General features: G+C 40.9%; 1 protein-coding gene across 4 annotated transcripts in view; it reads left to right on the top strand.

The window, feature by feature from the left end:
- LOC122559762 (receptor-type tyrosine-protein phosphatase R-like) overlaps window positions 1-14,894 on the top strand; it is a 211,488-nt gene that overhangs the window by 155,616 nt on the left and 40,978 nt on the right. For all 4 annotated transcript variants that reach the window (XM_043709748.1, XM_043709749.1, XM_043709750.1 and 1 more), the window contains one exon: window positions 10,223-10,333. In XM_043709748.1, coding sequence (XP_043565683.1) covers window positions 10,223-10,333 — 111 coding nt within the window. The remainder of the gene's footprint in view (window positions 1-10,222; window positions 10,334-14,894) is intronic.

The raw sequence follows: 14,894 nt of genomic DNA on the forward strand, positions 1-14,894 counted from the left end.
ACAGGAAAGCCACACACACACAGACCAAGTCCTGAACTATGAAAGCAACCACCCCAATACACACAAACGAAGTTGCATCAAGACACTGTTCAAAAGGGCCACAACACACTGCAGCACACCAGAACTGCAAAAAGAGGAAGAGGAACACCTATACAAGGTATTCGCAAAAAACGGATATCCTCGCAATTTCATCAACAGATGCCTAAGAGAAAGACACACGCAGACGACAAGCAACATGAATTTGACTGGGACAACACTACCATTATAGGGCAAGCGAAACAAAGAACAGCCAGGGAATTCCTAGAAGCTTGGCACTCATCCATAAACTCCATCAACAAACACATAGACCTGGACCCAATATACCGGCCACTACAGCGGACAGCTGAAACTGACAACCGGAAGCGGCAAGGACAGGCCACTATAAATGCCGGAGGAAGCACCACAGAAGCGCTTCACAGGAGGCTCCCAAGCACTGAGGATGTCACCTAGACAGGGGACGAAACGTTTGCAACAAAAACTTCCAGCTCGGCGAACAGAACCACAGCAACGAGCACCCGAGCTACAAATCTTCTCACAAACTTTGATTGTTTAATATATAAATATGATCAAATGAGCCAGATTTCAGTCTGGAATCTGACTTAACCAATAAAAATAAAACTTGAAAACATAACATATTTTAAATAGTCATGGTATATGTTCTCAATATAAAGAAAAATTCTAAAGGAACAACTCATCTTCTATGCTTGAATACAGAAGTTAGGTAAGCCATCAAACTTAAGGAAAAATTCTCTAACTGCAAAGATGAGTGGCAGGTCAAATGATTGATCAATATTTAAAGAATGGTAGAGAATGATGAAAAGGTTAATCAGAAGGAATAAGTTACAGTAAATAAAGAAGCTAGCCAGGAATGTAAACACAGAGACCAAGAATTTCTACAAATACTTAGAAAGGAATAAAACAAGTAAAGTGGATATTGGCCCTCCAGAGATTGAGAAACAGAGTTGCTAGTAAATAAAAAGGAAATAGCAGACAAAATTAGTAAACATTTTGTATTAACTATAGTGGATATAAGAAACATAATAGGTATCAATGGATGGAATGGAATGAGGAACTTGGGAAAATTGCAATGGCGAGGGAAAAAATGTGAAACTAACTGATGGAGCTACGAGCTGACAAGTCTCCAGGTCCAGATGGGCTTCTTCCAGAAGTCTTAAAACAGGGTTTTATAAGGTACTGGATCTGTTATTGTTAATTTATTAAAATTCCCTAGGTACAGGAAAGGTTCCATCTGATTGGGAATTATCAAGTATAACTTCTATTCAAGGAAGTAGGGAAGCAGAACATAGGAAACTACAGGCCAGACATCTTTGACATCTTTTATGGGTTAGAGTTGATCATTAAAAAGATTTTGGCTGCATGTTTGGAAAACCAGAAGGTAATTAGGAGAGTCAGCATGGTTTTAGAACATAGAACATAGAACGTTACAGTGCACTACAGGCCCTTCGATGTTGCACTGACCTGTGAAATTAATCTGATGCCCATCTAACCTACACAGTTCCATTATTATCCAAATGTATGTCCAATGCCCTTTTAAATGCCCTTAATGTCGGTGAGTCTACTACTGTTGCAGGCACACCATTCCACGCCCCTACTACTCTCTGAGTAAAGAAACTACCCCTGATATCTGTCCTAAATCCATCACCCCTCAATTTAAAGCTATGTCTCCTTGTGTTAGCTTTCACCATCCAAGGTAAAAGGGTCTCACTGTCCACCCTATCTAACTCTCTAATTATCTTATATGTCTTGATTAAGTCACCTCTCAACCTTCTCTCCAACGAAAACTGCCTCAGTTCCCTCAGCCTTTCCTCATAAGACATTCATTCCATACCAGGCAACATCCTAGTAAATCTCCTCAGAACCCTTTTCAAAGCTTCCACATCCTTCCATAATGAGGTGACCAGAACTGCACACAATACTCCAGGTACGGCCTTAACAGTGTCTTGTACAGCTGAAGTATGATCTTGTGGCTCTGAAACTCAATCCTCCTATCAATAAATGCCTTCTTACCAACCCTATCAACCTGGGTGGCACCTTTCAGGGATTTATGCACCTGGACACCGAGATCTCTCTGTACATCTACAGTGCCAAGAATTTTACCATTAGCCCAGTACTCTGCATTCCTGTTACTTCTTCCGAAGTGAACTACCTAACATTTTTCCACATTAAACTCCATTTGCCACTTCTCAGCCCAACTCTGCATATTATCCATGTCCCTCTGTAACCCACAACATCCTTCAGCAGCATCCACAACTCTGCCTACCTTTGTGTCATCTGCAAATTGACTAACCCATCCTTCTACACCCACAGCCAAATAATTTATAAAAATGACAAATAGCAGTGGCCCCAACACAGATCCTTGTGGCACAACACTGGTAACTGTGCTCCAGAATGAACATTTCCCATCAACCACCACCCTCTTTCTTCTTTCTGCTAGCCAATCTCTGATCCAAACCACTAAATCACCTTCAATCCCGAAATTGTGTATTTTGTGTAATCGCCTTCCGTGTGGAACCTTATCAAATGCCTTACTGAAGTCCTTATACACCATATCAACCACTTTATCTTCATCCACCTGTTTTGTCTCCTTCTCGAAGAACTCAATAAGGTTAGTGAGACATGGCCTACTCTTCACAAAACCATGTTGACCACCCCTAATCAAATTATTCTTTTCCCAATGATTATAACTCCTATCTCTTACAACATTTTTCACATCTTACCCACAACCGAAGTAAGGTTCACTGGTCTATAATACCAGGGTTGTCCTGACTCCCCGCCTTAAACAAGGGAACAACATTTGCTATCCTCCAGTCTTCTGGCACTACTCCTGTTGACAATGATGACATGAATATCAAAGCCAAATGCTCTACAATCTCCTCCCTGGCTTCCCAGAGAATCCGAGGATAAATCCCATCCGGCCAAGGGATCTTATGTATTTTCAGATCTCCCAAAATTGCTAAAACCACCTGTTTGTCAACTTCAATCCCATTTAATCTTGTAGCCTGTATGTCTGTATTTTCACTAACATTGCCCTTTTCCAATGTGAATACTGTTGAAAAATATTCATTAAGTGCTTCCCCATGCCCTCAGATTCTACACACAACTTCCCACTCCTATCTTTGATTGACCCTCATCTTACTCTTGTCATTCTTGTATTCCTGATATCCTGTTGAAAGCTTTAGGGTTTTCTTTGATCATATCCGCCAACAACTTCTCATATCCCCTCCTGGCTCTTCTTAGCCCTCTCTTTAGATCTTTTCTGGCTAACTTATAACTCTGAACCCCCCTAACTGAGCCTTCATGCCTCATCCTCACATCAGCCTTCTTCTTCCTCTTGACAAGAGCTTCAACTTCTTTAGTAAACCATGGCTCCCTCTCTTGACAACTACCTCCCTGCCTGATAGATTATATACTAATTAAGAACCCGCAGTAGTTGTTCCTTGAATAAGCTCCACACTTCAAGAGTGTCCATCCCCTGTAGTTTCCTTCCCCATCCTATGCATCCTAAATCTTGCCTAATCACATCATAATTGCCTTTTCCCCAGTAAAACTCTTTCCCTGCAGCATAAACCTATCCCTGCCCATTGCTATTGTAAACATAACCGAATTATTGTAAATAATTTACCTTTTGTCAAAGGTAAATCATGCTTTACCAATTTTTTGGAGTTCTTTGAAAGATTGACACATATTGTTGATAAAGGGGTACCTGTGGATTAGATTAGATTCCCTACAGTGTGGAAACAGGCCCTTCAGCCCAACAAGTCCACACTGACCGTCCGAAGAGCAACCCACCCAGACCCATTCCCCTACACCTAACACTATGGACAATTTAGCATGGCCAATTCACCTAACCTGCACCTCTTTAGACTGTGCAAGGAAACCGGAGTGCCCAGAGGAAACCGGGCAAATGTATAAACTACACACAGACAGTTGCCTGAGGTGGGAATTGAACCCTCATCCCTGGTGCTATGAGGCAGCAGTGCTAACCATTGAGCCACCGTGCCGTACCAGATGTACCTGGATTTCCATAAGGCATTTGAAAAGTTGCCATGTCAAAGGTTTTTTGGTGGAAAATCAGAGCTCATTGTACAGGGGCTAACACTTTAGCTTGGATGGCTGGCAAAAAACAGAAACTATATATAAATGGATGGGTGTGTGATTGAAAGATTGTGTCAAGTAGAGTCCTGTGGGGATCTGTGCTGGGCCCTTAACTTTCTAAAATTTATATCAATTACTAGTTGAGAGGAGCTAAGTCACGATAACTAAATTCACAGGAGACAACCAAGATAGACAGGAACGTTGCTTTGTAGAATGCTGTCTGCTGAGAAAAAAAATCATAAGGAAATTGCAGATGGATGTAGATAGATTGAGAGAGTGGGCAAAAGTTCTGGCAGATGGATAATGTAGAAAAATGTGCAGTTATTCACTTTGACAAGAAGAACAAAACAAAAAGAGTATTACTGAAGTGAAGAATGACAGCAGAATTCCGAATAGGAGAGGTTTCTGGTGTTTGAATCACAAAGTTAGGATACAAGTATAGCACATAATTGGCTAATGGGATGCAACCCTTTATTAAGAAGAGAATTAAACATAAAAATAAAGATGATACATTTTAATTATACAGATCATTGGTGACAAAAAAATGTGATGCCGGAAAAGCACAGCCAGTCAGGCAGCATCGAAGGAGCAAAAGAGTCGACGTTTCAAGGGTAAGCCCTTTGTCAAGATTCCTGATGAAGGACTTACGCCTGAAACGTCAACTCTCCTGCTCCTCGAATGCTGCCTGACCGCTGTGCTTTTCCAGCACCACACTCTTTGACTCTGATCTCTAGCATTTGCGGTCCTCACTTTCTCCCAGATCATTGGTGAGAGCACATCCCAAATACTGTGTGCAGGTTTGGTCTCCTTATTTAAAGACAGATGTAAAAGCATTGAAGGTGGTTCAGAGATGGTTTATTAGATCTATACCTGGAATGAGTATCTTGTCTTATGAGGATAGGTTGTACAAGCTGGGCTTTTTTCCATTGGAATCTCGAAGAGTGAGAGGGTGAGTTGATTGAAGTATACAAGATCCTGAAAGTTATTGACAAGGTTGATGTGTGTCACTCCAGAGTTAGGAGACACTGGTTTGAAATTATGGATCACCCTTTCAGGACAGAGATGAGGCATGTCTCTTTCCATAAGAGTTGAGATACTTTGGAATGCTCTACTTCAGAAGGCAATGGTGATAAGCCAATTGAATGTGGTTAAGGCAGAGGTCGATAGATTCCTGTTAGACAGGGGAATCACAGATTATTGGAGTAGGTGAACCGATTGAATGTTGGAGCACACTCAAGGGTCTGACTTGTCTTTTTCGGTTCCTATTTTGTATGTGGCTGAGAATTTCAAAATCAAGGAAAAACTTGATAAAAAGCCAAAGTGGATCAGTGAATGCAAGGGTGATAGGTGAACATACTGTGAGTAAGGACATGAGCAACAAATTTTTGGATTGTATCATGGACAAGTCCAGGGGTAACAAATGCATGAAATAAGGTTTTAGCAGAAGAGTGAACTAAGGTAGGAACAGAGCTGATTGATATTACAGCGTTGGAACTAGGTTGTCTTATTATAGCATGGATATATTGACAGAAGGTCATGTGTAGATCCAAAGAAATTAAGATTGTGAGCAGTCTGGTGCAGCCTCAGAGATTTGCCGGTTAATTGGACACTACATGAAAATGACTGTTGGCAGTCTGGGAAAAATACCATTTTCTTTGAAGAATTGCTGGCTTCCAGTACCACAGAACCTGGAAGTCAACAACTCAATTCATTGTACGTAATATCAAGAGGCAGCAGGAGGTGCTGGATACTGCAAAGACTATGGGCTCTAACAACATTCTGATAATATACTGATGACTTGTGCTCCAGAAATTCTGCACCCTAGTCAAACTGTTGCAGTACAGTCTCAACACTGACATCCACTCAACAATGGGGACAATTGTCCAAGTATGGAGAAAGTGAGGACTGCAGATGCTGGAGATCAGAGCTGAAAATGTGTTGCTGGAAAAGCGCAGCAGGTCAGGCAGAATCAAAGGAACAGGAGAATCGACGTTTCGGGCATAAGCCCTTCTTCAGGAATCCTGAAGAAGGGCTTATGCCTGAAACGTCGATTCTCCTGTTCCTTGGATGCTGCCTGACCTGCTGCGCTTTTCCAGCAACACATTTTCAGCTCTGATCTCCAGCATCTGCAGTCCTCACTTTCTCCTTGCCTAGTAATAGAGTCAAGATTAGAGTGGTGCTAGAAAAGCACAGCAGGTCAGGCAGCATCTGAGGAGCAGGAAAATCAACATTTCGGGCAAAAGCCCTTAACTTATTCATTGATGAACTATTTGGATTCTGTCAGGGGGCACATAGCTCTTGATCTCAATACAGCCTTGATTCAAACATGGGCAAAAGATCCAAATTCCAGAGGTGTGGTGGGAGTCATTGCCCTTGACATCAAGACTGCATTCGACTCAGTATGATATCAAGGAACCATTGCAAATCTGGAGTCAATGGTATCAAAGGCCTGACACAAACCTAACACAAAACTAAATGTGGTTGTTGGAGGTCAGTCCTCTCAGATCCAAGATATCTCTTCAGTAGATCCTAAGGGTAGTGTCGAGGCTCAACCATCTTCAGAGGCCTTATCAATGACTTTCCCCCCATCATAAGGTCAGATGTGGGGATGTTTGCTGATGATTTTACAACATTCATTACCATTCATAAGTCCTCACATACTAAAGCAGTCCATGTCCTATATACGGAGAGACTTAGAAAATATCCGGGTTTGGACTGACAAGTGACAAGTAACATTTGCATCACAGAAATGATAGACAGTGATCATTTTTCCAATAAGCGAGAATCTAACTATCATCACTTGACATTCAATGGCATTACCATCAGTGAACCCCACTATCAGATCCCAGTGGTTGCCATTGGTAATCTGGTAACTTCAATCTGCGCAAGAGTCGAATCCATGCTGTCGGCATCGCTCTGCATTACAAGCCAGCTGTCCAGCCAATTGAACTAACCGACTCCCATGAAAGTCCCACCTATCCCCTTGCTTGATTCATGATGAAACTCAGATTAAATTCACTAAGAGTCATCTTCCTCTAAAGAGAGAGCAGCACTATGGTCTTCTGCGACTATGGTAATTTTACCTTTATTGGGTCCCATTGACCAGACATCAAACTGGACTAATCGTATAAATATAGTGCTGTAAGAGCAGGTCAGAGGCTAGAAAACCTGCAGAAAGTGACTCCCCAAAGACTATGCATCATCTACTATGCACAAATCAAGGGGGTGATGGAATATTCCCCACTTGCCTGAATGAATTCAGCTTTGACAACACTTCAAAAAGTGACACCATCCAGGACAAAGTATCCAGCTCAATTGTCACCACATCCACAAACATTCACTCTCTCTGCCACCAACACTCTGCAGCAGCAGTGTGTACCATCTGCAAGCTGCACTATTTACCAATGCTACTTAGACTGTACCTTCCAAATCCACAACCACTTCCATCTACAAGGACAAAGGCAGCAGATATGTGGGAGTACCTAAAGGTTTACCTCCACGCCACTCACCATCCTGACTTGGAAATATATATGTTGTCACTGGGTCAAACTCCTGGAACGCCCTCCCAAATGGCATTGTGGGTCCATCTGTTCAAATGGACAGCAGTGGTTCAATAGGCAGCTCACCACCATTTAAACAAGGGCAACTAGGGATGAGCAATAAATGTTGGCCAGTCAACAACTCCCACATTGCATGAATAAGAAGAAAGCCTTGATTATGCGCTCAAGACTAAGTAGTTGTATATGAATCCATAAAAATGTGAGGTAGAGGCTAGAGTGTTATCCCCGAACCACACTGATTTAAGGTATTCCTAGCAGTAAACACTTTGAACAATGCACTTTAACTTGAACAATTTGCAAAAGTTATAAATAACTTTTGAAGGCATAGCAATGTTGCATGAGACAATCAGTAGGATATGTTTGTCTGAATAGGTTTACCACATTGTCCACCCACTTTTGAGTGTTGATAGTGTATTTGGTACAGAGTCAAGAAAAACACCCTTGATATAGCTTTGACAACCAAATAGCTCCTTTATCTCTATGACTCAGAAGGGGTTGATTTGTTTAATGATCTTCAGCAGACAATAATAGATTTACTCTGGCAATATTAACAATAAAGTCAAATCACAATGAAAGGGAGGAGCATGAACTGTTCACTTTGATTCTCGACCTGATAAAACAAATATATCACACAATGAATAAATGCTGTTCCTTGAATGAAATTTAAGAAGGTACTGATCACTACTCTGCACTGTAAAGGCGAGAGACATGGGAAAGAGAGGATTTCCATGATTATTAAGGTAACAGTCATCTAATGGGCGAATCCAAGGACAGGTGTAATTGTCTTTCATGCCTATATATCTGTTTTACTCTAGAGTACTTAAATGCTGCATAACCTTAATACATTTGTTTTTATTATGGTATGTGCAAATACTTCAGGATTGTATTTAACTTGTAGTTTGTAGGTGAAGGCTGTATCAACATATAGTTCAGATGTTGATTCATTGAGTCAGAGATATGTTCAGCCTGCAGTGGCTCAGTATCTTTTTGATACGATGTGATAAAATGATTTATTCTTCACAGCATTCTGTTGAAGTGGTTTTAATATAAGACTGTGTGAGGTCAGAATAATTTTCTTCCCCTCTGCCCTATGATACTGCTACATTTGGAACAATCTCTGCAGCAAACCCTCTCACTGAGTGTTAGACTAAACTGTGTAGTTCTCTTAATTGTTACTGCAGTTTAATTTTAATGTTTCTGTGCTCTAATCAATATTCTTGCTTTAGGTACAATTGTTCACCCTTCTAGCAGTCTGCTGTGCGTAACCTTTCTGTGGCTCTGCTATGTTCTGTCATGAAATTATTTCAGATTTCCTTTTCTGTTCTTTTGCTACTGACACTTAGGAGTTTTTTTTCTCATTTTTAAGTCTATTTTAAGTGATTTATATATACATCTAAAATAAAATGTGGGAGGCTTGCTGGTGAAAGAATGCCAGGCTAGGTATCATTTGGTCTGTCATTTAAACCAAAAAGTTTCTGTATCTTAACAGTGTCTCAAAAACAAGAAGACCAATAGTCATATATATTACAGATGAGGGAAATAGTATATCCCATATAAACAGGATTGCACTGATTTCCAGCACTTACGATATTGAGCATCTTATTTAATACAAATAAATCCCTGTCAAACAATGGTAATTGTGATGTGTCTCTTTAATAATCTGATAATTTGATCAAAGCTTACAGCTTATTGTGAAGTGGATTAATTGCAACAGGACAAAAATTTAAATGCACTTGCTGAATAGTGTAAAATGTAATCTGGACAAAACTAAGAAGTGCACCACTTTATGTCAACAATTTAAACAGTGCTGATTTTAAGTTTGTTTAAAATAAATAAGGGAGGCTTTCTCAAAGGCTAAGTAAGTAAAGGTCCCAACCTATGATTCTTTTTTACTGGAATTAGCACTTGGAAACTGGTAATGCAGTGTCAGTTCTGGTAAAGCAATTTTAGGTTTAGTGATTGTCTTTGATCCTTCACACTTGCTCAATACTTTCTTCTGTCATCGCTTTTCAATTGAACTTAAACATGTAAATTGCCTAACACAGCCATCGAATGGTTTCCCCTTGAAAGCAGGATGTTACCTTTAAAACTGTACTGAAGCCAAGGATATACTATGAGCTTCAACAGCAGACATTGAGGAAGCTGACTAGGTGCAGCCCTCAAATTCTGATGGCTCAGATAGAACAAAATACAAATTCAGATGGTCATTCTAAATTTGTCATGACAGTCACAATGAAAATCAGAAACCTGAACATCTATCCTCTTTATTGCCAGCAAATAAATTATACCAATTACATACTTGATCCTAAGATGTGTGGATTATTAAGGAAGTGAAATCACCTCTGTGGTTCCGTTTGCTTTACTGAAATAAGATTGTGGCCTATCAACAGAATGCAACATCAAAATAAATTGAATTGACATAACTCTTTAAAATCATTTTACCCTGTCCTAAGCAAGTATCATGTCTAAACCATTGTACATTTAAAATGTCTACTATTTTGTCACAGAAATGCGTTTTATATTGGCCAGAGAAACGGGGAATATATGGGAAGGTTGAAGTTCTTGTAAACAGCGTTACTGAATGTGAGCATTACGTCATCAGGGACCTTACCCTTAAGGTAAAAATGGATGGATATGGCAGTTAAGTTAAACTTTTGTTGATGTTCTGTTGAAAGGCAGAGTTTACATTTTTCAAAGTTCATGTATTAATTAAAAAAAGGTCTGAGAAAGCTGCATCATTTTAATTTTGCATTATTCTGTCAGTATTATCATGTGTTATTTTAGCGAGACACTATTTTAGTGTGCATATTTGCATCTCATGTATTTAGAAGAACAAATGACATAGAAAGATCATTAATCTTATCAAAACATTTCCTCCTGATCCTCCAACTCACAGCCAAGCATCTTGTTGCACATTGCTCGCAACAGCTGTAATTTTCTCCAACATTGTGTCATGTTAATGTCAATAGATTAATGATAAATTGCTTGCCAAGGAGTGATTAATTCCGTAGGTTAGTTTATTTAAAACAGTAAACTTTATCATAAGTTACTACAGCAGACCAACTGATATCAGTGTTTGTAACTTTATAAGCACAAAGCAATTTGCTGCCTACAGGGCCACAACATTGCATATGCATTAATTTTAAAGGCAAGGAGTACATACAACACCCAACTCCTTTCCACAGGAAAGTTTGAATATTGACAATAACAAGTGAGTGTATTGTCTCTTAATATATTGTTCATTCCTGGATTTGTTGACATGCTTTTATTTCATGGACTGCAGTTGCTATCCCAGACTGTGCTTATCATGGTGTATTACAACCAAACTTTGTTCTATATTAGTCACTGACCGATGACGTTCTTCAAGCTGATTCTAATGATTCACATCTTCTTGGCATTTACTGTTTGGTTCCTTAAGAGCTTCAGCACATTTGGAAACTTCTGATTTTACATTCTGAGTTATTTTAATTCTATCAAAGCTTTCATCTTTTGTTGGTCCAGTATGTTTTCCTGTTTACTAACTGTCAACCTCTTTGACTGGTATTTTTCTTCTTGTCTTTTTTTTTGAAGCCTGGATCTCTTCCACTTTTTGTTTCAGTGTTTGTTTGGTTTCCTGTATGTCCTGCTTGGAACACCAAAGCATCATTGCTGGCATTTATTTCTGAAAGGATTATAATATGAGTACTTGCACTCCTTATGCACACTCTGCATTGCCACCCTTTTCCTTTGCAGGTCTGGCATTTTATCCAGAACTATTTGAATTCAAACCAAAGTTTCAGTAGCTGCTCCTATAGAGCTTGACTCATTTTAGCCATGTGTAGCTCCAGATCTTCTTGTAAATTGGCAGTCATTTAATTGGATTGATGCTTCAGAGCTTATAAGTCATCCTGCCTCATTGCTTTCTCTTTCAGCTCTTTATTCATCTTTAACTGCTGAGCAGATGAATCCCTCAAAGATTTCACCATCTCAAAGATGGTATTCTCAATTTTAGATTTATCTTGAGCTAGTAGTTCAGCCTTCTCTACTTGAACTTGCATTTTTCTCTCCACAGCAGACTGCTGAGATTTTAGCTCCACTAATTCAGACAAAAGTGAAGCATTCCATTCTCCTTTCATATCCTGTCCTGCAAGTGTTTCTTGATTAGCTCGCTGCAGTTTCTGTTGCATCACTGAAGCTTGACTGATTCCATAGATTGTGATTAGTGTAAGGTCGGTGTGTATACCTGAAATTGCTTATCGAGCGGTCTAGATTAGAGTGGTGCTGGAAAAGCGTAGTAGGTCAGGCAGCATCTGAGGAGCAGGAAAATCGACGCTTTGGGTAAAAGCCCTTCATCAGGACTTATCCAGTGGTGACTAGAATGTAAAACATCTGCAACATTGAGTGGATTGATCTCTCTTGCACTCCAGCATTACTAATCATGCAAGAGCATTTGGTGAACCATTGTAAGTTGGAATTTTAGCATTCATAGATTTCATATGTTTCCCTACTCTATGAATGTGTGTTTCATTTAAAATTCACAATTAGTATCTTACTACTTGTCCCTGTGTCAAACTTAAGCACTAAGAAAAAGACACCAGTTTTTTGAGAACACATTTTTTGAAATTTTGCACACATTTCAGAAAGTGTGTAGTAGCACTGAAGTTTCCGTAATATTGACAGTGTGAACCATATGTTCACTGCTCTTTGTCTCATTGTGCACATCATCAGATTCTGGGGTTGTCAGTCAGTTACTGTACATTCTTCAGGTGGAATACCAGATGATCTTTATTGCAGTCAGAAGATGTTCCTTGTGCATCGTCTGTTTGGGTCAGGTGTGTGGCTGTTTGTGGCTGCATCAGCCATTCTGCTAGTACACTACCTCTACCATTCCTTGCAAAATTATTTGAAAGCTGGGCATTTTGTTGCTGCTCACAGAAGGCCACATCTTCCACATGTCCTGGTACGTCTGGATGTTCTATTAATTGTATTAACCATTAAATTTGTACTTAGCAGCATCAAAATGTGAGAATTGCTTCAGATTTGTGCACAACCTTCAGAACCTCTTTAACACTAGAAGTCTTTGCTATGTCTGACAAAACTTCTGGAAAGCTTCCATGTGGTGGTTGTGATCACCATCTCAATAAGTCTGCTTGCTGACTTTTCTGAAATATCACGTTATGAGACCTTTCCCTACCTCTGGTCAAACTCAGTATATGGATTCTGTAAGCATCTGCCCAAATAACACAAATTTCACTGAGGCCTTCTTGACATTGAGATCAATAAGTCTCATTTTCCAACCAAGATTTGAACAGCAAAATGAGATTCTCACTACTGAGTGGCAAGAAGCTAATTGATGATGAGTATCACTCAAAGACCATAAGTGGAGTCTTCGTTTGGAGCTCCCAATCTAATGAACGATATACTGGCATTGGAGACAATTCAGACTGATCACAGGTATGGAGGGACAGTCTTATGAGGAGAACTTGAGTAGGTTGGGCCTGTACTCATTAGAATTTAAGAAAATGAGAGGCAAACTTATTGAAACACACAAAATTATTAGGGGACTTGACAGGGTGGAGACAGAGAGGTTGTTTCCTCCCCCATGGAACAGCCTAGAAGCAGAAGAAATAATCTAAGAGTAAGGGGTCGCACATTTATGACAGAGTTGAGAAGGAATTTGGTTGGCAGAGAGGAAACAAAGAGTAAGAATTAATGCGTCTTTTTCAAATTGGCAGGCAGTAACTAATGGGGTTCCACAGGGATCAGTGCTAGGACCCCAGATGTGATCTCACTGAATGATGAGGCAGACTAAATGGGCCGAATAGCCTATTTCTGCTTCTATATCCTATAGTTTTATTATCACCCTCATTATCACTTAATGGTGCTCACTGATATTTTCCCATTCTATCACGCACTAGATAGAAACCAATACTGACAATTCCCAACATGGTTTCCTGACAATTCTCCACTTGCTCCACCGGACCTCCATCTTGGACACCAGGCACCAACCTCTCAATGCACACTCCATGAGCAGCAACTGTACATACCATTAATCCACTGATCATGGCATCCAAAACTTACCAGCCTCACTGTACCATCATGGCACATCTCCAATCCATTTTCAATACAATTCTGGACTTCAGTGCTGCAGATTGGAGCGCCTTGGCTCCTCTCTTTGCAAGGCTTCTGCAAGGACACTTTGCATGCTGCTACTGACAGCCATTTTGTGGTTCAGATCAAAATTCATATCAGAAATCTTCACTTGCTGCTTCAGTGCTCACTCACTTGATCCTACTTCGATGATTTGCAGTATCTCTGCTTTGTTTTGTCTTGGCCTTTTGCACCTTGCCCCCTCAGCCAGGGCTAACAAGCTCACAGTATATCTGTCTTGCCTTGCCTTTAACACAGACACAAAGCTAGGCAGTTTGTCATGGTTGAAAAATGTGGTGCTGGAAAAACACAATAGGCCAGGCAGCATCCGAGGAGCAGGAGAATGGACGTTTCGGGCATAAGCTCTTCTTCAGGAATGAGGCTGGTGTGCCAAGCGGGCTGAGATAAAAGGTAAGGGGGAGGGAATTTGGGGGAGGGATGCTGGGAATACGATAGGTGGAAGGAGGTGAGGGTGAGGGTGATAGGCCAGAGGGTGATTGGTCCTCCTGGGAGCAGATGCAGCGGAGGCGATGGAATTGGGAATATGGGATGGCGTTTTTACAGGGGGCAGGGTGGGAGGAGATGTAATCTAGGTACCTGTGGGAGTCGGTCGGTTGGTTTGGACCAATTCCACTACCGAACAACTCAAATGGCCTCCTTCTTCAAAGACCGCAATTTCCCCTCCAACGTGGTCGACGATGCTCTCCACCACAACTCCTCCACTTCCCGCACCTCTGCCCTTGAACCCCGCCTCTCCAATCACCACCAGGACAGAACCCCACTGGCCCTCACCTTCCACCCCACCAACCTCCGGATACATCGTATCATCCTCCGTCATTTCCACCACCTCCAGACAGACCCCACCACCAGGGATATATTTCCCTCTCCACCCATATCAGCATTCAGGAGAGATCACTCCCTCTGCGACTCCCTCGTCAGGTCCACACCCCCCACCAACCCAACCTCCACTCCCGGCACCTTTCCCTGCAACCGCAAGAAGTGCAAAACTTGCGCCCACACCTCCCCCCTAACCTCCCTCCAAGGCCCCAA

The sequence above is a fragment of the Chiloscyllium plagiosum genome, chromosome 19, assembly GCF_004010195.1.
Source record: "Chiloscyllium plagiosum isolate BGI_BamShark_2017 chromosome 19, ASM401019v2, whole genome shotgun sequence".
NCBI classification, from domain to species: domain Eukaryota; kingdom Metazoa; phylum Chordata; class Chondrichthyes; order Orectolobiformes; family Hemiscylliidae; genus Chiloscyllium; species Chiloscyllium plagiosum.